Consider the following 27,500-nt stretch of genomic DNA (forward strand, 5'->3'; position numbering starts at 1 on the left):
CATTCCAGACTTGTGTAGGTCTACAGTCTTGTCCCTGACATCCTTGGAGAGCTCTTTGGTCTTGGCCATGGTGGAGAGTTTGGAATCTGATTGATTGATTGCTTCTGTGGACAGGTGTCTTTTATACAGGTAACAAACTGATATTAGGAGCACTCCCTTTAAGAGTGTGCTCCTAATCTCAGCTCGTTACCTGTATAAAAGACACCTGGGAGCCAGAAATCTTTCTGATTGAGAGGGGGTCAAATACTTTTTTCCCTCATTAAAATGCAAATTAATTTCTAAAATTTTTGACATGCGTTTTTCTGGATTTTTTTGTTGTTATTCTGTCTCTCAGTGTTCAAATACAACTACCATTAAAATTATAGACTGATCATTTCTTTGTCAGTGGGCAAACGTACAAAATCAGCAGGGGATCAAATACTTTTTTCCCTCACTGTATATATATATATATATATATATATATATATATATATATATATATATATATATATATATATATATATATAAATAAATAAATAAATAAATAAATAAATAAATAAACACTACATATGAAAAGTATAACTATCTCCATCAATTTGATTCCTACCCAATCACATGCAGTTGGTTTGCTGTAGTGAGCAGCAAACCAACTGCATGTGATTGGGTAGTGTCCCTCTGATTGACAGGGGGGAAGATAGGCTGTCCCTCTGATCTAGACAGCAAGGAAAATTATGCTTTCTTGTACTTAGTATAGTAGTGTTGATCTCCTTAGACAGCAGGGCGTAAATGCAGGGCGCCTGTATGACTTACCACTGCCATATCATTCTTGAGCTTCTCCAAAGCTATTTCACACTTCTGTAGGGTTTTAAGGGGGCATCTAGTGAAAGACAAGGACAGTGGATGAGTCTAAACTAGAAGCCTGAAACTATGGACCATCCGAGTGCTTAATGAGCAAGTTGTGTATCTGTCTTCACCTGGTGTTGGGATCAGTGAGAATATTTAGCAGACTTTTCATCTTGCTCAGATCCTTCTTCCTTTCTGGAAACGAAGCAGGGGGGGAAAAAAGCAACATTTACACAAAAGAAAAAAGCATCAATACTAGGACAAAGTAGGAAAAATAAACACAACACCTTCATTTTTGTCAATTTTGTTAATCATCCTGCGCAGTGGTTCAATGTATTTGGAGAGCTGTTTGAGTTTGTCCATGTACAGCTGGTCCTCTGACTGGGACGCACTCGCTGGACTCATCACAGAGCTGGGGTTACCTGCAGGTAAGCACAAGCAGATCTTAACAGACTTTACAATCGTTGCAAGGTATTCTGAATTGCAAAATGACTCTAAACTAGTCTTACTAAAACTTATCCTCAAAAACGTTTATGGACAAGTTGCTCAAGTATTCCATTAAAAAAAAAAACAATCAGAAATCAAAATCAAACTTCAGACACCAAATGGGTCTCAGCTGATCGATCCATCCACCCAATCAAGCAATCCATGCAATCATGTGAAGAAATAAATACACCCCTTGGAAACTGTTGGCTTTTGACATATTTGGACAAGCAAACATTTGATCAACTTTGAAACAGTGCCTATTAATAAACTGATATGCTTGAATAAAACCACAAAGAAAATTAGCTCTCTCAATCTTTTTTTCCAACAGAAATATCAATAGATGTGATAATTCTTCTGTGGAAAAAGTAAGTACACCATTGGCCTCAGAAGCTAGTATTGCCCCCTTTATCAGAAATAACTTCTTGTAGGTGTTTTTCATAATTGTCCACCAGGCTTGCTGGAATTTTTCACCACTCTTCCATGCAATATTCTTTCAGTTGCAAGATGTTTGAGGGATTTCTTTCATGTTCTGCCTGTTTCAAATCCCCCCACAACATTTCAATGGGATTCAAATCCGGGCTTTGACTAGGCCATTCCAAAACTCTCCATTTCTTCTTTTTGAGCCATTCCTTAGAAGATTTGCTAATGTGCTTAGGATTATTATCCTGTTGAAAGGTCCACTTTCGGTTCAACTTCTGGACAGATGGCCTCACATTATCTTCAAGCACTCTTTGATATGATGCAGAATTCATAGTTGTATCAATGAATGCAAGCTGTCCAGTCCCTGAGGCAGCAAAGCAACCCTAAACCATAACATTTCCACCACCATGCTTCACAGGTAGTATGAGGTGCTTCTCATGAGAAGCCATCTTTGGTCTGCACCAAACATGTCTGCTGTTACTATGGCCACACAACTATGTTTGATTTGTCTGTCCAGAGCACATTATTCCAAAAGGCCTGCTCTTTGCCTATATGCTCATTTATGCCAAGAGGCCTGCACTGGTATGTGTGCTGCATACCTGGAGTGCTGAGTGGTCCAGGAGATGGTACTTGCAATGGGTAACTCTGTGGTGTACGTGCTGTGGCTGGACTATGTGAAGGCTGTGGGGAAGGACTAGGTTGGAAACCTCCTGGAGATGGAGTTGGACCAGAGCTGAAAAACAAATACAATATATTTCCATCACATCCTTATATCTAAAGTGGAACACTTGTTTATTCTAGTATTGGACAAAACTATTGCATTGTAATACACGTGTGTGACGGGTCAGGAAGCATTGGATTATTCCTTCTCAAATACGTATTCTTTCCACTTTTACTTTTTAATATTATGCTACAAAACTTACAGTCAGTGTGGTGCAGTTTAAGTAAAATACAGAGTGGCTGGTGCTTCATCGCAGGTGTGATGAAGCATAGCTACTGTTACCATCCCAAAGTTGATTATTTTCCTATAACATCATGCCCCCAAGGGGCATGAAGACTTTCAGAGCTGCCGTTATAGAAAATTAATCAACAGCTTCCAGAATTCAACAACACTGCGGTATGAAGTGCTTTTCTAAAGTCAGCTCAAACAAAATGCAACAGAGACAGTGTTACTACTCATTCAACTCCCGTCCATTCTGCGTTTCACAGCTTCTAGAAGTTTCTCTAAAGTGTAATAAAAAAATTTTTAATAAAAGAACAAGAGGAAACCTTCAAATGGATGCTGATAACACAAACGTGTCGTTCAGAATGCATTTCCCAATTTTTTAGGTGCAGTGAAAAGTCTACACAAATCAGTGTAAAAGTCTTTACACAATCGATTACGATTTCGAGAGGAGACCCACAGGAACGAATGTACCTGACAGAGTTGGGCTGTGACGAGAGCGGTTGTGGAGAGGGTTGAGGCTGGGGAGGAGGAGGCATGGAAGGCTGGGGTGTCTGCACCTGGACCGGAGATGGCGAGGACATCTGCTGACCCTGTAGAGAAGAAGACAGAGTCAAAAGGAACATGAATCTGTGCGTTACTACTCTAACTAAACAACATAGTTGCCATTAAAGCTTCTGGACTGTCACACACATAAAACACCAGCTTACACTCCGAGGTCCACTGTTCTACTTACCTGTACAGCTTGCAGAAACAGCAATAACACACTACCACCCTTTTCCCCTACACACATAAGGATTGGATTTCAATTGGGGTAACATAGAGGGACAAGGGGGGGACAGCTGTTATGTTAAAGCTTGCTCATGGACAACCTCTCTGTTGTGAGGGGGTGTAGAGGGGGAGCCACAGACATGGGCACCTACTGGAAAGCCAGCACTCTGCCCCTGGTGTAAATACCTGTGGCATTTGCTGTCCTCCCATGGCAGCAGGGTTTTGAGGAATGGCAGAGTTCGGAATGGCGCGGGGCAACCGGGGTGGCATTTGTATCCCAGCACGGGGCATCATCTTTGAGGAGGACAGAGGGGACAACAGACATGTCACAAGCAAAAACAATAAATGCAGTGCATCAGCGGATATGAGAGGAAGCACATGCACACATGCACACTCAGAAAACTCGGGTCTAATGAGGGACTACAGGCACAAGAGCACATACATAGGGAGATGTTCTGAGATGCGTGTGATCATCTATAATAAAAAGTGCACGCTCAGCTGTGACTTTCTTCTTGTGCAGGTTAGAAACAGCAAATCATGGGCTAATGGGCAGCATGCTTACTCCTGACTTATCATGCCAGATGAGAGATGTGTGATGCGTGTATCCATGTCTCATGACCTTATTGATAAATGAACAGTTGAGGCAAAAATCAAATCAAAAAAGGTACGCTAGATTCCTCCTTACCCCATATGCAGTCAATCAGCAATGAAAGCTAATTTAGCTAACAAGTAATGCAACTCTATCCATAAATACAGACCCAGATTGTCATGCACTTGCTTATCTCTTATATTTAACATTTCAGCATTTAGCTACAAATGAATTTTAGATTATGTTTATAAATTACAGAAAGTAACACTATGTCCTACACCACACCAACAGATCTGAGTGACCACTGAAAAACTGAACATGCCAGAACTTTATTTTGGGTAAAACAGACTTCCATTAATCGTTCGTTCCTTCGGAGATCCAATGGAGTAAACTTCAGACAACCGAATGCGTCTCAGCTGATCGATTACATGTTGAAAATTGTACAACATTTGATTCTTTTAACTTTCCAAAGAACGACCGTGTGTTAGTTTACAGGTTGATGATGAAATGTATACCACAGTGCTGATGAATTCTGGATTCTGGTTGGTCAAAAGGTGTTTTCTAGTTTTCTATAACAGCAGCTCTGACCGTAGTGCAGCTGCAAATCACAGGTTTAAATTTTAGAAACGTCTCCATTCTAATAGGTTATCGTTTCTATAGGAACGGCTCATTCACAGCAACTTGTATTGTGGACAGTGCACATAAAAATTAAAGAATAATCATGTTAATCATTGATATGGTGACATTTTCTCTAAGGCGCTGTTAATTTAACATTATTGAAGGAGTCTCCAGTATCAGCGCTTTGTAACAATCAGAGGTAAAGCAATACATTTAAGTTTTCCAACTTGATAAAAGGTCTTTAGGACCAACTTTGCAGTTTCGCACTAACATGATCTTATTAACTTCAAGAGAAAGAGAGAAAAAAAGAGAGGCTGGTGAAGGAACTACTATTAATAGCTGCAATAAGGTGTTCAAAGTGATAACAGGAACTTGTTTCGCAGACATTCCACAACGTTAAAGGTAACAAGAAATTAATTCAAAAAGTATGGCATGCCATTCATTAATGCATAAAAAATTGTAATGTCAGTAAATCGCTGTGGTAAAAGAAGAATAAAACACATTGGGATGTGCTGTTAATGGAAATAATCGACTGTGTGCTGGTCATGGTAACATCACTTTTGTGGATCCGTCACACCAGCCAGTTACTATAACAGCAACACACCAAGTCTTTTATTCTTTACTTAAAAGGCATACAAACATAACTGCAATTACAGTTATGCTTTTATCAAACAGTTAGTAAACTCACAAGCACATGTATGCAATGACTCAAAAGAAGCCGAGCATGCAGTCAGTTTGTTAAGCCACAGGAAGCAAGGCAAAAGAAAATAAAGACCCCTCTCAAGCTCTAAGCACTAAAACTTTTTAACCTGTTCTTGTGGCGTACTTTGCATCAGGCATGTATGTGTGTGTGTGTGTGTGTGTGTGTGTGTGTGTGTGAGAGAGAGAGCATCAGACTGGAGGCACATATGGTATAATATATATAATCGTAATAAACATGAAGAGATAAGAACGCTATCATTCCCCTGAGGAACGACAAACACAGGGGGACAAGAGAGCTTTCAAAGATTTAGTTTAATATTTGGGTAACAGACACGGTCTTATGTTGAGTGTCTTTTCTACAGGCTCCCCCTCCTCCTCACCAGGAAGGTTATTAACTAAGAGACGCATTTTCAATAAAGGAACCGATTTTAGTTCCAGGAACCTTTTTAATTCCTGCTATTACAGCTAGGCATGTGCATAACATCATAACAATGTTACTGTAAACACTTTAACATGTCCCTAGTCCCACTTGGCTCTTTTTTTCGAATGGACATAGGCCATGTCTTAAACGAAACTAAAGACACTTTGTATATTTAAATGTTTCATAAAATTGAATGAAAAGTTTGCTATAATTTTATTATTATAAATAAATGTGTGTTATATGGTAAGTCAATATTAAGAAAGGTTAAAAAGTTACGATGTTAAAAATATCATATTGGCACATGCCATATTGAGGCAGAGCTTGCACTGTGAAGTGTGGGAATTTCACTGGCCCTTCAACCATTTTCATAGTAATAATTGTAAATCAATTAGAACTTTATAGTCTCTACAATACCCACATAATTTTTTAAAAATTATTTTACTCAGTAATTCTTTTCTTTGCTGATTTGTGAGGATTCAGTGGGTCAACAACTAAAAGAAAACAATCCATTAAGAATTAATATTAATGTTCACTCGGTTGGCATGCATTCACTCCAGGCTCAATCCATTCATTCAATTCCCACATGGCCGGTACAGCTTGCAAAGCTCTTACCGGGCCAGAAACGTTTACAAGCTGGGCCTGAGCTGCTACCGCCTGATGGGCTTGTTGGACTTGCTGCTGCTGCTGCTGCTGCTGTTGTTGTTGCTGCTGCTGTTGTTGCTGCTGCTGCTGCTGCTGTTGTTGCTGTTGTTGTTGTTGCTGCTGCTGCTGCTGTTGTTGTTGTTGTTGTTGTTGTTGCTGCTGCTGTTGTTGCTGCAAAACTCTAGCCTGCTAAGTTGCACACATACAAAACGCACATGCAAGCCGGCAAGCAGGTGGTCAAGAAATGCATAAGGGAAATTATTTGCATTGGAAGACAAATTAATCACATATATTTACTTTGTGTGTAAAAGAGTAATGCCAAATGCTATGTTATGACATCATTGTTAAATTACAATAACTGCACAGGTGACTACTAGTCACTACTACAACCGAGAGTTTATTAAATAATCACTGTAAGAAATGGTCGAAACCTGGTGTCACTGTGGATCAATGTTACCACTTATAAGTGATCATGAATTCTGCCATGAGCAGCACTATGTGGAAAAAGTGCATTCATTCCCACGGGTTGCACGTCACTATACAATCCCTCTCAGGTAGTTTAGCGTCAGACCAGGGGTGGATGCTAGCGTAGATAAGCCAATCCAGCCCATGTGTGGCTGGTAATTGAAGTGTGGTTTGAGGTGTTCATTGCTGTTGTTTATCAGCAATTAGCTGCACTAATAAACTTTAAATAGCACTGTTCTGAACCTGTTTTAGCTTTAACTAGGGAAAAGATTATATTCAAGTGCGTTTTTGAATTACTGGTCAGCTAGCAAGAATTTTTTTTTTTTTTTTTTTTTTTATATTGACATGCAGCCACTAGTGACTAGTAATACTCACTTATAAGCAACCTGCCAGTTGAGTATTCAAGACATCCTTAACATCCATATAACAAAACCTACTTTCATAACCCTTCCATGAGGTGTCTCGCACTCCTGTGAATTTTTCAGAAGCCATTTTCCCCCACTGTGCCAGTACAATGGATGCTTAACAAAATGTCATGTTTGTGTTTTGGTTTTTGGAAAGTTCGATCGAGGCGAAAGCCAGAAATATAGGGACTGTGTTTTATTTTGTTTTTCTGATTGAGTTGTTGGAAAGCGAGCCCCAAAGTCCAATCAAAGTTTCACGAGTCCTCCTTCCCATCTACCTTCATACACAACGGGTTCTACAGTGGTGCCGAAAAAGGAAAGAGATATCAGACGCTAACATGGTCACTTCTCCACTTAACGAGGTCGTAAAGTCCCTAGTCAGCCTCCACTAGACGCAACATCAGGCCCTCCACAGCCTGCGCCACGAACAACATCAGCAATTCAAGGCCATCGCTCAGGAGCAGGCCGGGAACCGACAGGTGCTCCAGCTACAGTACCCCAATCCACTCCAGCCAGCTAGGCCATGGCACCCACTGACCAGTGTCCCAGGCCAAAGCCATCCAGCTAATGGAGGATCACTTTGCAGCATCCGTGGCAGCAGAAAACTCCCCCCCCCTTTATCTCTCTCTCTCTCACTCTTTCTACCCCCGTCCCTCCATCCCAGGGACTTCCAGCTGCCTGTGACCATGGTGCCAGAACCCCAAACTCCCCAGGGGCAAAAAGTAGAGTTGACAGTTTGCAGGGATTCCTTGTGGGAATTTCCATTTGGACCAATCACATTTCAAGACCCTGAGGCATCCCTTTTGATCAAGTGAGAATAATTGATTGAATCAATGATTAATTGCTCAGCAAATTCAGCCTAATGTTGAGCTATCCCATCCGTATTTTTAAGGATAGGTTAAATTGAGTGACGCAGGATGAAGGAAGAGACAATCCAACTGTTGGTACTTAAGAGCCATAGGGAATGGTGTTCCATGTGGCTCATCATAATCACATAGCTGGGCATTTGGGGCAGGATAGAACACTAAACAACCTCACGGCCCATTTCTATTGGTCGGGCAATCAGTGATGCTAACAAATGGTGTGCGGCATGTCACGAATGATAGCTGGTGAATCCTATTGATCAAGGTCACTTTCAAAAGGGTTGGCATGGACATTAGAATGACTCATCAGGCAATTATAACAGATTGCACGAGAGCATTTTTTTGTGCTAGTTTTAGTGGACTATGCAATGCGATAACTGGAAGCAGTGGCTCTTCGCAACGTCTAAGCATGCACAGTTGCGGAGGCATTCTTCTGAGTTATCGCTAAGTCTCTTTGCAAACTGTATGAATTATTGAGGATTAATGTCCATCTGTCTCTCAAGTCCTACTTCCCAACCACTTTCACACATACCAGGATCTACAATCCGTTAATGGACTAAGCCTCTAATTCTGCATTCATAATGATTGGCAAAAAACACTCAGACATCGTTTTCCAAATTCATTTCATTTTGCTATTGCATTCCATCTTAGTACATTACAGAATCCACTGTGTGTGCACGTTTTTCATTCAGTTTGTTTTGTGTGATAGACACATCGCAGCAAATAAACTTCTGTCTATATAAGGTGAGACAGGACAGCTGTGTCTGGGAACAAGACTGTTCACAGATATTTATAGAAATGTTACCAAATAACTCATTTTGACAGCCCTCATTATGGTGTACACCTCAGCACTGATGAAATCATAATTTGTATGATGCAGTGTGAATGCTGGTAATCCTCACCTGGAAAGCCTGAAGCTTTAGCTGCTGCTGCTGCTGCTGCTGGCTGAGGGTACCAATGGCCTGGTGCTGCCCGGAGGGCATCTGACCAGCCAATGACTGGGGCACAAGAATCTGCGGGGGAGGCTGGGAATGAAGGGGCATCTGACCTGGCTGAGCCTGAGCTTGCTGAAGCTGCTGCTGTTGTTGTAAATGCTGAATGGACTGAGCCTGGGCCTGAGCATGAGCCTGCTGCTGTTGGAGCTGCTGAAACTGTGCCATCTGCTGCTGCTGAAGTCGGGACTGATGCAACTGGAAGGAGAAGCAATTAATATACAGAATACATATTGATATACACTGTGATTGGAAACAGCTGGGTTTATTTTTGGTACTGAACTTTCATTATTACAGTTTTTTTTTTAAACATATATATTCAGGGTCGATTCATTTTTGTAGACATTAAATAAAGTACAATTAAGCACTGCTGTTTTGCTACATACTGTGAATAGTAGAACTTTTCAAGTATCTTGATGTAACATATTTCTGCCATATCACCCAGCCCTAATGAATACGTTTCCTTTTTTTAACCATTTTAAATCAGTAGGGCAAGTAACAGGATCCTCAACACATCCATAAAACAATGCAAGAACTGACAACGTTTCAAACATTGAAAGCACAAGTTCTAAGTACAAATCATATTCATAGTGCAGCTTTTTTATTCATTTATTTTATAAACATGCTGACCTGGTTCTGTTGTTGCTGCTGCTGTTGTGCCTGGGCCTGCTGCTGTTGCTGGTTCTGGTGTTGCATTGACTGATTTTGATGATGCTGCTGCTGCTGCTGTTGCTGTTGTTGTTGCTGCTGTTGTTGTTGCTGCTGCTGCTGCTGCAGCTGCTGCTGCAGTTTTAACTGCTGCTGGGCCTGAAACTGTTGCTGCATGGCGTTCTGCTGCATGGCCGTTTGCTGTTGTGGCTGGAACTGCTGAAACTGGATGGACTGCTGTTGCTGCTGTGCCATCTGCAACTGCACCGCCGCTCCAGCTGTGTCACAAACAGAACATAAATTTGCAAAGAGGCACTATTTCAAGCGCAACAACAAGGACACCTTCGCTTCAGTGCAACTGCATGCTGAACGTACCACCCTGCTGATTTCCTGCAACGCCCTGCATGGCATGCTGGCCTATCGGCATCGGGTTCATGGACCCCATGGCACCCATCGGCGCACCAGGAGCACGAGGGGGCATGGCAATAGTGCCAGGGCCTCCGGCACCACCTACCACTGTTAGATTCTGTAGAGGGTTCATCTGATCTACGATGGACAAAAAGAGGCAGAACTGAAATACGGTATTTGTATAAGCAACCAAGGATTTTATACTACTTTGCATATTTCATACATCATATCTCTACATCTATCATACCTGCGCCTCCTTGTGCTTTTTTATCTATAAAAAAACAAAACAAACAACAAAAACCAAAGTTTGCCTGTTTGTTTTTTTTAATGCACTTAAAAGATGATAAAAAGTGTTGGATATGCATGACAATGAACAGAGGACTTACGGATGTCTCTGAAATGAATGATCAGCCTAGCAACCATGGACAGATACTCCTCCTGTGTACATTCACAATTATCTCACTGATTATCTACTTAATGAACATGCTGGTTATTTCACAGATCACTCACAGAAATTACTTACTCTAGTCTTGGCTTTGTTAAACACATGATTCTCCATGTCATTGCTGGATTTGTTGTGAGCTGTTCCAGCTTTGCGCATGGCATCTTCTCTGTATGTACGAAAAAGAGTGTCTCAATAACAGTGTGGATCAAACACTTCACAAGCTCAAAGCAAGCCTGAGAAAAAGTGGTGCAAAATACCCAACATTTGCCAAGAAATTAACTTTTCATATACAGGAGAAAGGTGAGACCTAGCAAGTATTTCATGATTGAAATACTATTAAAAGCTGTGTGTGTGTGTGTGTGTGTGTGTGTGTGTGTGTGAGAGAGAGAGAGAGAGAGCGCTATCAGTCTATCTTACAAAAGAAAGGGTTCCGTACATCATAGACACACTTACACACACCGCCACTTCATTAGGAACACCAGTACACCTGCACATTCATGTTATCTAATCAGCCAATCATGTAGCAGAAGCTGAATGCAAAAGAAATCATGCAGATACAGCTCAAGAGCTGCAGGTAATGTTCACATAAAACATCAGAATGAAGTATTTTTTTACAAAATTATACTGTATCTAGATTATTTTTTAAAATTACACTACTGCCATATGATTGGCTGATTAGATAACTGCATGAATATGCCGGTGTGCCGAATAAAGTGGATAGTGAATGTAGGACTGCAACTAACGATTATTTTCATAATCGATTAGTTGGCCGATTCCCCCCCGTATTATTATTATTAATAATAATAATAATAATAATATTATTATATTAAACACTGTTTTGTGGAGCACCTTAATGAATGAACAAAGTTTTTTTATGGATTTAACTGTTGACAGATCGCTGTTCTTTAACCCTCCTATTACGTTATGGGTCAATTTAACCAAATTTCTACACTTGAGATGTCCGAAATACTGGTTAATCTCTCTTTTTCTCTTTGAAATGCTTTGATTTGCATGCAAATATTTCCTCTTATGGCTTGTCTTAGACAAGCCATAATAGAGGTTCACTGTTTTAAGCTCTTCTTTGATGTTTGTGTGGCTGTAAAAAGTGGAAGTAATTTTGACCCATAACATAATGTATGTTACACCCCCCCAACATAATTAAATAAAAGGATTAAATAAAACAGATCGCTCACTCACACCTGATCGTCATCCCACTGATTATAAACACCCGACTAATTTCACCGACAAATTAAACTGTTAATCCTAGAGGTTCACATAGGCTACTTTTGCCACTCATAGATTTGTAATATTGGATCATTTTCCTCAATAAATAAATGAGCAAGTATAATATATTTGTCTCATTTGTTTAATCTGCATCTCTATCTACTTTTAGGACTTGTTTGAAAATGTTATGATGTTTTAAGTCATATTTTACACAGATATGACTTATTTTTGCACAAACTTTCAAGCACCGCTGTATCTTTCAATATCTTGAAATATTTATCCCAGCACAGCTACAGGACCACAGTTTAATATATAGCAACAAAGGTTGTCTGCAAAACATTTTGTAAACTGATTTGCCGTTAGCAAATCAACGCTCAATGTATTCTGGGTTTTTATCAAACAACGTTAGCATAATGCTAACTAGGTATTTATTTACTAGTGAGGTAATATGTTATCCTCCCTCAAACTTGAGGTACTTTTACTATCTACATCTTAATAAAGAAGGAAGGCAATGTGCTTAATTAAACACACAACGTACGCCATTGCTTGAAAGTGATGTTTTAACAGTCCCTGTTAGAGCTAACAAACTGCTAGAAACAACTTTTTGAGATTTTGATTAATCTTCCCTTATGCACCTTTAAAATCACGCTAATCCAGTTATGCGTCATCAGCAAAACGAGTCGACTCTTTGAACGGCTCTTTAAGGTGAGCGTTGATAAACCGACTCGTTTACAGGAACCCCTATTCCCCCCCTTTTCATTCCCTTCCTTCTTCGAACATGTTGTCGGTCAGTCAAACCATGAAAGAATGACAGACATTCACTTGTTCATTCATGTTAAGTACCTGCTTAAATACCTGCTTAAATACTTCCTTGGAAATCGCTTTTCAACATCCGAGCCGTTCGAGAAGCGAAAGAGTCTACCATTATTGGAGCTCAACCAAATGATCCGACTCACTGAAAAGATGCGGAATTTCTTAACAAAAACGCGTTTATATTAAACGATATTGATGTCGTTTAAAATGGTTCTGTTTAGCTGTTAGGTAAATTTATCCAATTCCATTATTGGAGCCATTTTCAGTTTCTGGTCGTGTGTATGAAAACAGTTATGCGATATTAGCAAACACTGGCTAACGCAGATAGAAAAGATAGAAAAGTAATATTCCTCATTTGTCACTTTAAACTTCTGAATTCGTGCTAATGTGTTTAAAAAACAAGTTGTGTTGCATGTTATTATCAGTGTTGTCAGAAGACTGGTTATATTTAGCTCAAAAGATGTTAAGTTTAATGCTAAGCTTGCTAGCATGATGATTAGCTAGCGCTGACCAGACGGATCTTGTACACGTTCCCAAATTAGTTTAACCCCCTGGACAATTTAATTCGTTTTATTTTAAAGGACTTACATTTGTGTAATTACTTTCTGTCGGAATCCTTGACTCCTCCAGTCATTATCAGGTCCCGGAACCTCCATTCCTGACATTGTAAACCTCCTAACAGTTAGCGCTAAACCCGAATTAGTTTGCGAATGAATCGGCTTTTTGAGTCGGTTCTTTTAGGTCAGCGTTGAGAGCCGATAAATTCGATAAGAATCTTCGTAATTAAGTTCAGACACAACAGGGCACAATAATGTATTATGGTATTTAAATAGATTTGCTATAAAAAAAAAAAAAAAGAGACAATAATGCAACACAAAATAATGTTCATTTGTTAACTAGAAGTTTAAACTAAAACAATTTCTGGCAAAGAAAAATCACTAGTATCATAACCGGGGGTGAGGGAAGACCAATAAGACTTTTGGAAGTAGAATGAGTCGGTTCTTATTGGTGAACTGAGCCAAATAATCTGACTCATTAAGAGCCGGAAATTACATCACAAAAAAAACCCTCAACTATAAACCGGAAGTTAGCATGGATTTGTGGTGATGGATGTAATAATAATAATAATATTAATAATAATAAATAACAACAATCAGCTTAAACAGAAGAATTGAATGTTGGCTTTCTCAAGGCAACATAATCAATTGAATTTCTTTCTATCTATCCATTTTTCTTTAGCAAATGAAATGACCGCTACATATCTATGTAATAAGTGAAACGTTTTTATGAACATTTACTGTTTCTTGATTGCCGTCATTAAGTGTTGTAGATGGTTTTAAAAGTGGTTAATGTGTTTAACGATATTAGTATGGGTAGTATATATATATATATATATATATATATATATATATATATATATATATATATATATATATATATATATATATATATATATAAAAGTAAGGTACACTCTGTACAGGCAATCTCTCAGGACACCTACTGTATGTCTGTAGAGCAGAGCTGATCTAAAGCAATATCCGGACGGGATTACATTTACATGGAGTCCTGGGGTAATGTTCCATTTTACAGGTGGTACTCTTTTATTTCCCATCCGTATCAGCCATGTCAGTGTTTTTCATTGTCTTTCTCCGAGAAAATTACAGGCTGAATTACATACTGTTTTTAATGAAGGAAATGTATCCAAGGTACTAACAAGTTATTTGTCATATATATTGTTCATGTGAGCAAAATTTCCAGAAAGCACTCCAACATCTCCTTCCAGTAATCTGCATTATACACATAACAACCCAACACGGAAGCACCCTGAAGGATGTGAAGTGCAATGTTGCGGTGTCCATCCATCCAATCATTCATTAATTTTCTGTATCGCTTATCCTACACAGGGTCCTTGAGAGCTTATCCCAGGGAACTCAGGGCACCAGGCGGTGACACCCTGGACAGTGTGGGCCAACCCATCTCAGGGCACTATAACGATTTAGAGATGACAATCAGCTTATAACGCATGTCTTTGGACTGGGAGAGGAAACCAGAGTACCTAGACAAAACTCCTGAAGCATGCACACAGGACAGAGGCGGGATTCGAACTCCGAACCACTAAGCCACCATGTCGCTGTAGTTTAATGTTATATTTACAACACCTAGAACTTTAAACACAAATAAATAGTGTGTGTTCACACACACTTGAAACACATGCACAGAAAGCCCCCTCATCGTGTGAGTACCGAACTGAGTTCTCTTTAGTGGCTTATTATGCTTGGACGGTCAAAAAAATACACACACATCATGTCAAAATTCAGGTCTGGCTGAATATTCATGCAAACAAAAAAAAATCTGAGGTGTGTCAATACAGTATATTGGATCTGTGCATTAGGTCTTAATGTGACAGCAGTATAATAAACCTAATAAAGTCTGTGTCATTAATGTTAATCAAACAACAAAAGAGAAAATCACTCACTTACTCCTTTGACTGAATAACCAGTAAATTTAATAAGAATCCTTGTATATGTCATACAGTGAAGTATATTTTATTTTACATTTATTTGCTTTATTCAATTTTCATAGTATTGCTTCCTTGAATACCACTGATAGATCTACCTGAGAAAACCTTTAGTTATTGTGAAATAAGAATGTAGTCATTTCGCCCACCCCTGAACATTAGCATTTGCTGATTCCAGTCTTGAATTTCACATAAAATGTGAAATGTACTTCTTAATGTTAGAAAATATCATAAACCCCGCTGATAGGGATTTTTTTTTTTTTTAGGAATTAAAATGGATAAAATTTACAAGAACAGAGCTGTGTTCAGAAATTAGTTTGTTTTCATTCATAGACGGATTAAAAGCAGTAATAGAGCATGAAGCTTGTTATGACATGCTGCTAAATGTAAATCTACTCTGTCCTCTCTCTCAGCCTATATAACTGTGGGGGAGACGCATCAAATAATTGTAATGTCAACTTGAACTGGAGGACAATTTAGTGTGATACAATAACAAAACAGGTTCATTTGTATTTTCATACACTTGTAATATAAGAAAAGTTCAACATATACTTCAATATCCCTTTTTTTGTTTGAAACCATTTTTTGATAGGAAACTTTTTGTGGTGCTGATGAAATGAAAAAATAAAAAATGAAATAAAAATATCAAATGGCAATGGCAAGATTTAATAGTGGTATTACTTTGTTACATTTATGTTGCCTTTGGTTTGTGAAGGATAAAATATTTATTTAACAGCTCAGTGTTGAGTTTACAATAGCAATTTTCAAATCTTTTTTTCGATTTAATTACTTTCTGAACAGACTCGACTCTGACTCGGCCATGAAGGACTCGGACTTGAGTCCAACTCGGCTCCTTTTGTAATTATTTGAATGTACAATAATGTTGCTGTGAAATAAATAAATAATAAATACTGAAAAATACGAATCGGTGAGTAAAGAAGTAAATGGCTGTACTCAGATAGACGGCACGAATCACTAAAAAAAGAATCATTTGCACATTACTACCACAGAGAAGGCGCGCGCAAGCGTGCGCGCTCGTCCAGCCCCGGCCCCGCCCTCTAGCCGCCATTTTTCTCCAGCTTTACGCCAGCTAGCTGGTTGACGAGCTGCGAAGTCGCGTAAATATCACCACTGTAGGAAAATACTATTTTATCCGAGTAAACTACATTCGGATCTCTTTATCGGACGATAAAGTATTGTGTAGCGAAGTGGAGACACCTTTGAGGTTGAACGTTTTGGGACTTTTTTTTCTTTAAGGCTCGTGCATTAATTTCGTTGTGAAGATAGACGTGTTGCAGGGCCGCCATTTTTTGTTACTGAAGTCTGTCGGGCTAGGAGGCGAAGGTAGCCAGCTAACTGGTTGGATCACACGCAGAGAGAAAAAACTTGTGAAATATTTGCATGGACGTTAATGGACGCGACTGCTTTGTGCGAGTCCGCGTAGTGATGTAGACGCGTTTGTGAGCGTATTATGGCGACCTTTTCTCTGTGGTGAGGTGGCTAGCTGGCTAACGTGCTATATTGTTTCGTAAACTGGACTAGGTTAGCTGGCTGCTTTTAACATTACTTCGCGGAAGAAGGAACGGAAAAGCGGAACTTGAATGGAGGATTCTCGATTTGTGTCACGTTTAACCGAGTGATTTATTTAATTGAAAGAAAGAAAGAAAGAACTGTGGGGAGACGTTTAGCTGTTGCATCTTCTGTGTAGAAAAAAAAGGGGCAACGGTAGCAATGCAACAAAGTTGGTTCGTCGCAGCCTGTCTGTGAAACGTCAGGTTGCGGTTCAGCTTTAAGGTCGGAGTCGCAAAGAAATCAAAATAAAACGTAGCTTGCTTTTAATTTATTGCACATTAATATAATATATATATATATATATATATATAGTTCAGTTGGAGCATATTTATTTGAGTGCAGTCATGTCGTCGGCGCGGTTCGATTCAGCGGACCGGAACAGTTGGTATTTCGGCGCTCTGTCTCGGCAGGAGACTCAAAACCGGTTACAGGGACAGAGACACGGCATGTTTCTGGTCCGCGACTCGTCCACTTGTCCCGGGGACTACGTGCTGTCCGTGTCCGAAAACTCCAAAGTGTCCCACTACATCATTAACTCATTACCCACCAAGAGGTTCAAAATCGGCGACCAGGAATTTGATCATCTGCCCGCGCTTTTGGAGTTCTATAAGATCCACTACCTGGACACGACCACACTGATAGAACCTGCCTCCAGGTAAGAACCCCAAACACACCCTCTTAACCTGGACATGGAGCTGGGCATTATCACCATATAATATCAATATCGTGATAAATAATGTTATTAGACACTAGTGGGCAAGATAGTATCAATCTCGTTATAAATTATGTCGCAATATTTTTGTATATTATATCAATATTGTCACGAATATTATGTCGCAATATTTTTGTATATCAATATTGTCATGAATACAATGTCACATGGTGATAAATGGTCACAATATGCTGTTTTGGTAATATGACGATGTAATATCAATATAATGATAAACATGTTCTTGGCAGTACAAGATTTGATTTTTTTTTTTTTTAGTATAAAAAATGATATAAAACTGATTTGGGGACATGCTGTGTAGTGTATAGAAATATGTGGAAATCTTACTAAATAATACCGTGTGTATGTACACACCTGCACATTCATGCAGGTATCTATATCAGCTTTAGTTAATGTTCACATCAAACCCCAGAATGGGGGGAAAATGTGATCTCCATGACTTGGACCATGGCATGTGAACCGGACTGGCCTGTTCAGCAGCATCAACCAACCCCTTCCCACCACAATTCAAAAGAGTGTTACCATAGCCTTCCTGTCAGCTCAAACCAGTCTGGCCATCAGTACAACAGCAGCTCTCGCAGTAGTGCAGCTGCAAATCACAATATGTTTTATATTAATACACTTGTTAATTTTTTTTTTTTTTTTAAATAAAGTAACAGCTCATTCAGAAACAGAATCCCTAAATACTCTGACTAATAATGAATGGATTAAAAAAAAACTTGTGGGTTTTTTGTTGTTGTAATTATTGTTTACAATAATTACAATGATTTCTGTAAGGACTGGTTTATTTAAAATTTATGGAAGGAGTCTACAGTGTCAATGCTTCCTACCGGCAGAGGTAAAGTTATACATGTAAGTTTTCCAACACTGGAAAGTCTTCAGTACAGAGGAGATTCTGCTTCATGGTTTCTCTGTAACATAAGTTGTGGGTTTTTCTTATTTATATATTTATTTTATTAATAATTTCGAGAGAGGAAATATGACTGATGATGGAATGTTTATACCTGTGTAAGACATGATGGGAACTAGCTCATTTTGCAGATATACCTCAACGTTAAATGAAACTAAATACACCGATCAGCCATAAAATTAAAACCACTGAGAGGTGACATGGATAATATTTGATTATCTTGTTAAAATGGCACCTGTCAAGGAGTGGGATATATTGGGCAGCAAGTGAAGAGTTGGTTCTCAAAGTTGATGTGTTGGAAGCAGGAAAAATGGGAAAGCGTAAGGATCTGAGCAATTTTGACAAGGGCCAAATTGTGACGACTAGATGACCGGTTCAGAGCATCTCCAAAACGACAGGTCTTGTGGGGTGTTCCTGGTATCCAGTGGTTAGTATCTACCAAAAGTGATCCAAGGAAGGACAGCCGGTGAACTGGCAACAGGGTCATGGGTGCCCAAGGCTCATTGATGCGCGTGGGGAGTGAAGGCTAGCTGTCTGGTCTGATCCCACAGAAGAGCTACAGTAGCACAAATTGCTGAAAAAGTTAATGCAGGGTATGATATAAAGGTGTCGGGACACACAGTGCATTTCAGCTTTCCGTGTAGCCACAGATCCTACATTTGGCACATGAGCATCAGAACTGGACAATGGAGCAATGGAAGAAGGTGGCCTGGTCTGATGAATTATGTTTTCTTTTACATCATGTGGATGGTCAGGTGAATGTGCATCACTTACCTGGGGAATAGACACCAGGGTGCACCAGGATGCACTATGGGATGACTGCAAGTCTACAGAGGCAGTGTGAAGCTCTGCGCAATGTTCTGCTGGGAAACCTTGGGTCATGTGGATGTTACATTGACACATACCTTTATGACAACGGTATTCCCTAATGGCAGTGGCTCCTTTTAGCTGTATAATGCGCCCTGCGATACTGCAAAATTTGTTCAGGAATTGTTTGAGGAACATGACAAAGAGTTCAAGGTGTTGCTTGGCCTCCAAATTCCCCAGATCTCAATCTGATCGAGCATCTGAGGGATGTGTTAGACAAACGAGTCCGATCCATGGAGGCTCCACCTCGCAACTTGCAGCACTTAAAGGATCTGCCTCTAATGTCTTGGTACCAGATACCACAGCACACCTTCAGAGGTCTTGTGAAGTCCATGTCTTCACGGGTCAGAGCTGTTTTGGCAGCATAAGGGGACCTATACAATATTAGGACCATGGCATGCTTGATGTGAACTGGACTGGCCAGATCAGTAGCAACCCCCCCCCCAAGCACTCCTATCGATGATGATGCAGAAAATTTGTAACTGCGTTTCCTTCACTTACCATGACACCACAGTTTTAAAAAAGCTTCATAGTCTACTTCCCAAATAAAAACAGTAAACAGTTTGTTAACCCGCAAATAAAAAAACAAACAAGTAGCATGGACACATGATTGGCTTGACCCAGGGCCCCCCCATCCTTTTTTTTTTTCTTTTTTTTTTTTTTCTTCTCTTGGTCATAAGACAGGATCATGCATGGTCTCTAGAAGACAGGTTTATCTTTACATACAGCGCTATTTTTAATTTGGAGTGTAGCGGTAAAATTGATGTGTCCTTAAAGCACCATAATTCTTTTTTTCTAAAAACAATGTCTCTTTCACCAGGTACCCCAGCACATCTCTAACCGGCGGCCCTGTTCAGCCCATCGGTGGCCCCGGCGATGAGAATCTGGAGTACGTGCGGACTCTTTATGACTTCACTGGCAGTGATGCAGAGGATCTTCCTTTCAAGAAGGGCGAGATCTTGATCATTCTGGACAAGCCTGAGGAGCAGTGGTGGAGCGCAAAGAGCAAGGAGGGCCGTGTTGGAATGATTCCCGTCCCCTATGTAGAAAAGATAGTTAGGCCGTTGCCTCACACTGGGACGATTGGCCACGGGTCACGCAACTCGAACAGCTACGGCATCCCCGAGCCTGCACACGCCTACGCTCAGCCTCAGACACCATCGCCCCTTCCTCCTGGTACACCCGGCGCTGTCATCAACCCGCTACCTTCCATGCAGAATGGGCCTGTCATGGCCAGAGCCATTCAGAAACGAGTCCCTTGTGCATATGACAAAACTGCTTTAGCATTGGAGGTACGTGCTTTACTCTGACATCCTACATCATACAGTGATATTTTCCAGTTTGGGACTTTTTTTGTTTGTTTGTTTGTAAGAAGTGTCCAATTGTAATTGGCTCATGTGTTCTTGTGCTCTGCTAGCCCTGGTGCTATGAAGCTAACATAAGAGCTCATGAGTGCAAGTTAACCTGCACATAACTGATGTAGGTCAGTTTCAAAGCAACAGGGTTAAAACCTGTTTGGGGATTGAGATTAGGAATTACGAGTTGCGACCTCGAGTCAAACACCGCATTAATTCCTGACCTCCAACCAAGAAAAACTAAAGGAAATGCTCCTTTAACTTGAGATTCCTACTCGAGAACTTGGGATGGTCTCCTCTGAACTCTTCCCACACTCTGGAGCTGGAACTCACGAAGCATAGCACTAGTGTGAGTTATCGACCAAAAGTACTCCAAAAAAGCAGTCTTTTTCTCCCCAATAAAACAGCAGACGAGCCAGTCGACATGTGAATCTAGAATGATTTGTGCAGCTGTTTTGAGCTCTCCGATATTAACAGATACTTCCTGGATGCCTCGCCCCCGTCCTCTAGCTCTCTAAAGCACTTCTTTTTAAATATCCTTTATTTAAAAGAAACATTGTTTGCACTATTTTCTATAGATGGTGCTGTTACTATTTTTTGCACAGCTTCAACAAACCCTTCCTTTCTTAACATAGTAAAATCTTTCGCAATATGAAATGCCAGCACAACAGTAATTTTATTCACCTGGGGCTCTTCAGTGCTAGAAAATGTTTCAGCTAGTTCTACGTTTGACTCGAGGTCGCAACTTGTTATTCCCAAATTCCAGCATGTCAGAGCCAAAGAAACGCAAAAAAAGTTCCAACTCGTCAGCTCGGGGTGGTTTTCACAACTAAGTTCCGTCCCCGTTTACACAGTGAAAACCTGTATCGACACAATGGCTGCTCACAGCATCAGCAGTAAATACAGTAGCTTGAAATAAGTTTTGCCCTTGTTGAATCTAAAACATCGACTATACTTATCACAGTTAGCTGGCTAACTTGATACTTTCAAAGGACGAGCGTGGAGGTATCCGTTTTTTCACTTCGGCTCTCAAATGCGCAGAGTTGGAAAATTACCTAATTCCAACAGGTGAATTACCGCTTACGATGCAAGTCTAATGCAGCATTATATTTTTTATGTACTTGTTTGTGTGATTCAAACCTATACCAGTTCCCATACCAACGTGAAGTGAAACCTTTCTAAGTGCGCTGTTGGGGGACAGCACCGACTGTAGGAGGCGGTTATCGGGGCGGCTGTGGCTCAGATGGTTGAGCGGGTTGTCCAATAGTTGTAGGGTTGGCGGTTCGATTCCCGGCCCACGTGACTCCACATACCGAAGTGTCCTTGGGCAAGACCCTGAACCCCAAGTTGCTCCCGATGGCAAGTTAGCGCCTTGCATGGCACACTATGTGTGAATGGGTGAATGAGACACAGTGTAAAGTGCTTTGAACTGCTATGGTTAAAAAAGCACTATATAACCGCAGACCTGTTTTGGCTTCGTATTGCTTTAAAAATTTTACATATGCCTATATTTGTAAATTTCAATAAAAATGTAAATATGTATCTAAACGTGTGAAAACAACAAAACACTTCTCACCAGATTTACTCGGCATTATTTGTATTACCCAAATTAATCATGAAAATTAATCATGAAAATCAACCAGCACTATTTTAACATCACTGAAGTATGAAAATTGTCAAAACAGCTTTTTCGGTCAAAAGAGAAAAAAGGACAAGTATTTTGACCAGAAAGATTAGGTAGGCCTTCAATGAAGTGTCATATTTAACACTAATCTTCAAAGTGATAATAATTAGAATTTGATCGACGCTCTTCTGCTCAACTCGAAAGTGCCAGCCATGTGAACATTAGACAGCGATTTGTATTAATATTTTATTGAAGCATTTTGTTTTTGCTTTTAAAAATCAGTTTACAGCGCATTACAGCAGAATCACATAAATCTCCACCATCCAGCCGATAATATTATTGGGCGGGGCTGTTTGAAACTCTGAGGCCTGGGACACCTTGCTGCAAAAGAAGGGTTTAGGACGAGTTGGATCGAGTCCTGAGCAAAATTCCATTCTTTAAATCCTTTGATACGGCAAGTTCCAGCTCTTCCCTGTTTCTTAGCTCAGCGGATAAATAGAGTGCAGACACATGCACGCGCGCGCACACCAATGTGAAGACAAAAGGGCCGCAGAGAGAAAAATCAGTATTTCAAATAAGTGACTACACCACAGCATGCACGTTATGTTATACTAGAGCGTTGACTTTAACTGTCTGCTTAAAAAAAAAAATAATAATAATAAAAATAAATTCCATTCAAACTGTACTATGTATCTATCTCTTAACGTCCACTACATAAACGATCTGTCGTTTATTGTTTGCTTTTTCTCTCATCCCATCTTAAGTGGAAATAAATGATCAAACCGCCCAGAGTTAGATCTAGCGGGTTAATGCGCCTTGACGAGCAGTTTTGAAAATGTAATCTGTATTAATGGGGTTTTTATATTCTAGCTCGGATAAATCTTTTTTTTTTTTTTAGTAGTTTTCACACTGGGCACACTGCTGTCCGAATCTGAGTGCATATATCTTGTGCTATTATGTGCAGCAGTGGACCTCTTCTGTGTCCCATAACTTTCCCCTGCTTCTCATGATACACGTGTTGTGGAAACTAATGATGTCGTCATACCAAGAGAGGTACATGAAGATGTTTAAACTAAATAAATAAATAAATCTCAACAGCCAGATCACCTTGGCCAATGTGTGTAGTGCAGCAGGTGGAGGCATTCAAAAAGATTTGTCTTTTTAGTAAGAGCATATTCAAGAATATGGACTCATCCTTAATGTGTTGTACACGTCTAATAAGTCGTGAAAAAATAAGGCTAGTCCATTCCATAACCCCCCCCGTTTCTTCTTTTTGAGCCATTACTTGGTGGATTTACTAGTGTGCTTAGCATCATCCTGTTGAAAGGTCCACTTTCGGTTCAACTTTATCTTTGAGCACCCTTTGATATGATGCAGAATTCATAGTTGAGTCAATGAATGCAAGCTCTCCAGTCCTTGAGGCAGTGAAGCAACCCCAAACGATAACACTTCCACCACTGTGCTTCACAGTTGGTATGAGGTGCTTCTCCTGAAAAGCTGTCTTTGGTCTACGCCAAACATGTCTGTTGTTACTGTGGCCAAACAACTCTATCTTTCATGTGTCTGTCCAATCATTATTCCAAAAGGACTGGTCTTAGCCTATATGCTCATTGGCAAACTGTAGTCTTGCTCTAATGTGCTTTTTAGTTAGCAAATGCTTTTTCCTGGCACACCTCCCGTGCAGGTCAAATTTGTGCAATCTCTTTCTGATTGTAGAAGCATGCACTTTGACACCAACAGTTGCAAGACTTACTAGCAGCTCCTGTGATGAAATTCTGGGGTAGACGCCCCAACTTATATTTATCTCATTTATACAACTGAGTTGAGGGTTAAGGGTTAAAGTTGTAGATTATTTTTCTTACAGTGGAATGATGTGTTTCAAATAATTTGGAGATCTTTCTAAATCCCTTGCCAGACTATAAGGCATCCACAACCTTTTTCTGAAGGCCTTACAGAGCTCTTTAGATCTTGGCATGATGACACGCTACACCTCAATAACAAAGTAAACACCAGACACTAGATATGAGAGGGGTATAAATAACACTGGTATAAATAACACCTGCACTCCCTAAGCAGGTTCCAGTCACTGGCACCCAATCTTGACCAATTGAAGGTGTGATAAATGTAGGGGTGTACTTACTTTTCCATGTGACTGATCTGTTTTTTTTTTTTTTTTTTTTGTTCATTTTAAATTGTAAAAATGACTATAAAATGTCGATTTGATGTCATTTGATACACTATCAACTTTATTAATAGGTGCTGTTTCAAAGAGGATCAAATGTTTGCTTGTCCCGATGTATCAAAAATGCCAACAATTTCCATGGGGTGTACTTATTTTTTCACATGACTGTGTATATTCAAAAGTTGTGCACAATGTTGTGTGTAAATGGAAGGGAAGATAAATCCCAGGGTGTGTCATAGCCCAGAGGTGAAAACTGTAAATTGGAACAGTTATTTCTGGCTCTGTTTTCTTCACACATCTTTTCTGGGTTCTCTGCTATGTTTAGTGAAATATGAATCGAGCATGGCTGTGTTCGTGTTTTTATATCTGGCTGGTAAACCGGAGATGCCAGTGGATTTCTCTAGAACTTCCTCAAAAATTACCTGAGAAATTTCTAGAGAAAACCACTGGAGATAATTGCTGGTTTGCCAACAGGATTTTTAAAAGGAAGTGAAACAGTGATTTTCTTTAGTGCATGCATATTGGGACAGTGCAGTGCTCCAGGGTCCTGGGTTTGACCCTGAACTCAGGCAACTGTCTGTGTGGAGTTTGGCATGTCCTCCCCACGTTCAAGTGGGTTTCTTCTGGGTCCGCTGGTTTCCTCTCACTGTCCCAAAACATACATACAAGTAGACTGGTTATGCTAGATCGCTTCTTGGTGTGAATGTGTGTACACGCATGGTACCCAGTGAGGGACTGGTGTCCCATCTGGGGTGACTTCTCCCTACTCTATACTTAAGCTGGATGGATGAATATATTTGAGCTGCCTGATATGCACAAAAATGTGATGAGCAGTAAACTTGTAGGATGATTGGGTCAGTAATTCGTCATCCGGTGCCACAGTTTGTGTTCATTCTGCAAGATCAATACACAGTACAAATTTGACATTATTATAATATAATATTCAGCACTACTTTTGTTGTGTTGTATAAAGTAGTGATTTGTATTTTGACATGACTGGTGATTGAGGAAGTCTAGACTGAGCAGCACTCCGGTTGTGTTTTTGTTTGGTGGGTTTTTTCTTGCCCATTAAATAGTAAAATAGTAGTAGTAGTTAAATTTCACAAATTTAAATATATGATACAGTAGATTTTGAAAAAAGGGGTAGAGGTCGGAATACTTTATACAAACCAACTGTATATATGGTGCTGCTATGCTCAATTCTTATATAGATCACTGAATATATCAGAGATGGATTTGAGTTTTATGGGTGGAAGGGAGTGTGTTGGGACTCTTTATATAAAATATAAACTTGCGTGCACACACTCGGTATATCAAGTCAATCCTAGCCTATTTATATTTCTGTATAAAGCACTGTAAGTGAGTAACTGATGGTGTGGTGTTTCCACAGGTGGGTGACATCGTGAAGGTGACCCGGATGAACATCAGCGGTCAGTGGGAAGGCGAAGTGAACGGCCGGAGAGGCTTGTTTCCATTCACCCATGTGAAAATATTGGATTCCCAAAACCCAGACGAAAGTGAATGACCTGGGTGTTGTCCTGTCTGTGCCCTTCTCGACCTGCTGGCTGCCCTGCCGTCGTCACCACCGGAATCGCACTTGCCTGCTTGAGGCTCTGCCACAGAGTGCATCTCTCGAGCAAACCATTTGCGCGGCTTCTGACTGTTTACAGCTCCAAACTTGAGTAGTTCCTAATCCCCTTTTCCTGGTATCGATTCCCAAATCGGTATTTTTTGTCTGCCCTTCAATGTGCTGTTATTTCCAGCTGTCTTTGTGCCAAGGTGAGGTGTGAGTACTCTGGCTTGTTGTCACGCCTAGTCATTCTTGCCTCTTTTTTTTTTCTCCTCCTGGAAAGCTAGCTTTGACTGTTGACAAGCCAAAACGCATTAAGAAAGAGAGACAGTCTCATTGAAAAAGAAAAGGAGTTTTCAAAATCAGGAGTGGATTAAAATGTAATGTTTTCCTTTTACACAGTGTGTGTCCCCCTCTTCCCCTCTTCTACCCTAGTGAGCCTGACTGCGCCCTCTGCTCAGCGTGTGCGTGAGACGTAAGCAGTCCTAATCGACCTTGATTGAGGCTTCAGTCTCTCCCTTGCAGTTTTCTTTAGAGTGCAGAGTACACCATATGAATTCAATATTAATTCATGATGCATCTCAGAAACAGACATTGTGTGTGAAACTAGTCTACAGCGGTAGCCTTTTTTGATTTGTGCCATGATGATACACGATGTGTAAATATCAGGTGTAGTGTGTGTGAAATGGTTGTGGCTTCATAACGGTCAAGGTAGGTTTCTCTGGGAGGCTTCTTCAATCCAGTCCTGATTAACCCCTGAGATATGAGAGTGCTTTAGGTTTGCACGTGCGCTATAACTTCTGTACTGATGTGAGCAGGAGTGTTTGCACACGGCCTCATGAGGAAGCATGCTTCACTGGTTGGATTTGGTCTGTGATTAATGCTGCTTTCTGCTTTGCCTTTGTTTCCACTGAGCTCAACCCATGTCATTTAGCTGGTTTTTGCACATCGGCAGTTTTTGTTTGTAAACGATTTAGTGTTTAGTAGCATTCAGACTCGGTGTCTGCCTTTTTTTTTTAAGCTAGCCAATGAATCAATCCTTTACTGTGTTTTAAAATGAACTGTAGTAAAAAGAAAAAAAAAGAAACCGTGGATTTTCTAAAAAGGGATAAAAATGCCTGCTGGTTGCCTTTGCGCATGATCTGACCAAGAGCGCTCTTCCTCCTGACCCTGCGTTCACATGCCATTCCTGCCTCGATCTGACACGGTTTCACTGGTAACACCTAGTGAGTGGGTCTCAATGTGACTCCTGTATTTACTTTGCAATTACAATCTTAATATTCCAGCCTTCACACACTTGAAACACTTTTACAGGCTGCTCATGTTCTAATCACACATGCAGACACACCAATAGACATGGGCTATACAGACAAAATTGTGATACTGCACAGTATGTATCACAGTACTTTTTGTGCCAGTAAAACAATGGATACAAAATCTTAACGTATTTAAACGGGTGGTACAAATATGGTATAAAGACTTGAAGATTTTATTGT

General features: G+C 40.1%; 3 protein-coding genes across 6 annotated transcripts in view; 2 read left to right on the forward strand and 1 right to left on the reverse strand.

Moving 5' to 3' along the window:
* Positions 1–13,438, reverse strand: part of med15 (mediator complex subunit 15) — a 17,766-nt gene extending 4,328 nt beyond the window's left edge. Inside the window, exons 1-14 of one of the 3 annotated variants that reach the window (XM_047161927.2) lie at positions 13,265–13,438; positions 10,718–10,805; positions 10,581–10,632; positions 10,442–10,465; positions 10,162–10,332; positions 9,769–10,064; positions 9,049–9,336; positions 6,385–6,600; positions 3,629–3,736; positions 3,146–3,264; positions 2,328–2,461; positions 1,110–1,244; positions 954–1,017; positions 790–856 (exon numbers count right to left, since the gene is read on the reverse strand). In XM_047161927.2, the coding sequence (XP_047017883.1) occupies positions 790–856; positions 954–1,017; positions 1,110–1,244; positions 2,328–2,461; positions 3,146–3,264; positions 3,629–3,736; positions 6,385–6,600; positions 9,049–9,336; positions 9,769–10,064; positions 10,162–10,332; positions 10,442–10,465; positions 10,581–10,632; positions 10,718–10,805; positions 13,265–13,341 (1,839 nt within the window). In that variant the 5' untranslated portion in view covers positions 13,342–13,438. Of the gene's footprint in view, positions 1–789; positions 857–953; positions 1,018–1,109; positions 1,245–2,327; positions 2,462–3,145; positions 3,265–3,628; positions 3,737–6,384; positions 6,604–9,048; positions 9,337–9,768; positions 10,065–10,161; positions 10,333–10,441; positions 10,466–10,580; positions 10,633–10,717; positions 10,806–13,264 lie in introns of all 3 variants that reach the window. The other 2 variants (XM_017492385.3, XM_047161928.2) reach the window with 2 other exon arrangements.
* The window catches only part of rpl17 (ribosomal protein L17), a 214,496-nt gene that overhangs the window by 110,974 nt on the left and 76,022 nt on the right, over positions 1–27,500 (forward strand). The window lies entirely within an intron of this gene.
* On the forward strand, positions 16,246–27,464 carry crkl (v-crk avian sarcoma virus CT10 oncogene homolog-like). Its single transcript, XM_017492391.3, has 3 exons — positions 16,246–17,421; positions 20,094–20,565; positions 25,825–27,464. The coding sequence occupies exons 1-3, from the start codon at positions 17,111–17,113 to the stop codon at positions 25,957–25,959; spliced, it is 918 nt and encodes a 305-aa protein (XP_017347880.1). The 5' UTR covers positions 16,246–17,110; the 3' UTR covers positions 25,960–27,464.

This window comes from Ictalurus punctatus, chromosome 18 (assembly GCF_001660625.3).
Source record: "Ictalurus punctatus breed USDA103 chromosome 18, Coco_2.0, whole genome shotgun sequence".
Taxonomy (NCBI): Eukaryota; Metazoa; Chordata; class Actinopteri; order Siluriformes; family Ictaluridae; genus Ictalurus; species Ictalurus punctatus.

What these genes read in the sequence shown, in the direction of transcription:
- crkl (XM_017492391.3), top strand. Translation starts at nt 17,111, where the DNA reads ATGTCGTCGGCGCGGTTCGATTCAGCGGACCGGAACAGTTGGTATTTC. An exon ending in CTGATAGAACCTGCCTCCAG is followed by an intron (nt 17,422 to 20,093) that starts GTAAGAACCCCA and finishes CTCTTTCACCAG; the next exon opens with GTACCCCAGCACATCTCTAA. An exon ending in AAACTGCTTTAGCATTGGAG is followed by an intron (nt 20,566 to 25,824) that starts GTACGTGCTTTA and finishes GTGTTTCCACAG; the next exon opens with GTGGGTGACATCGTGAAGGT.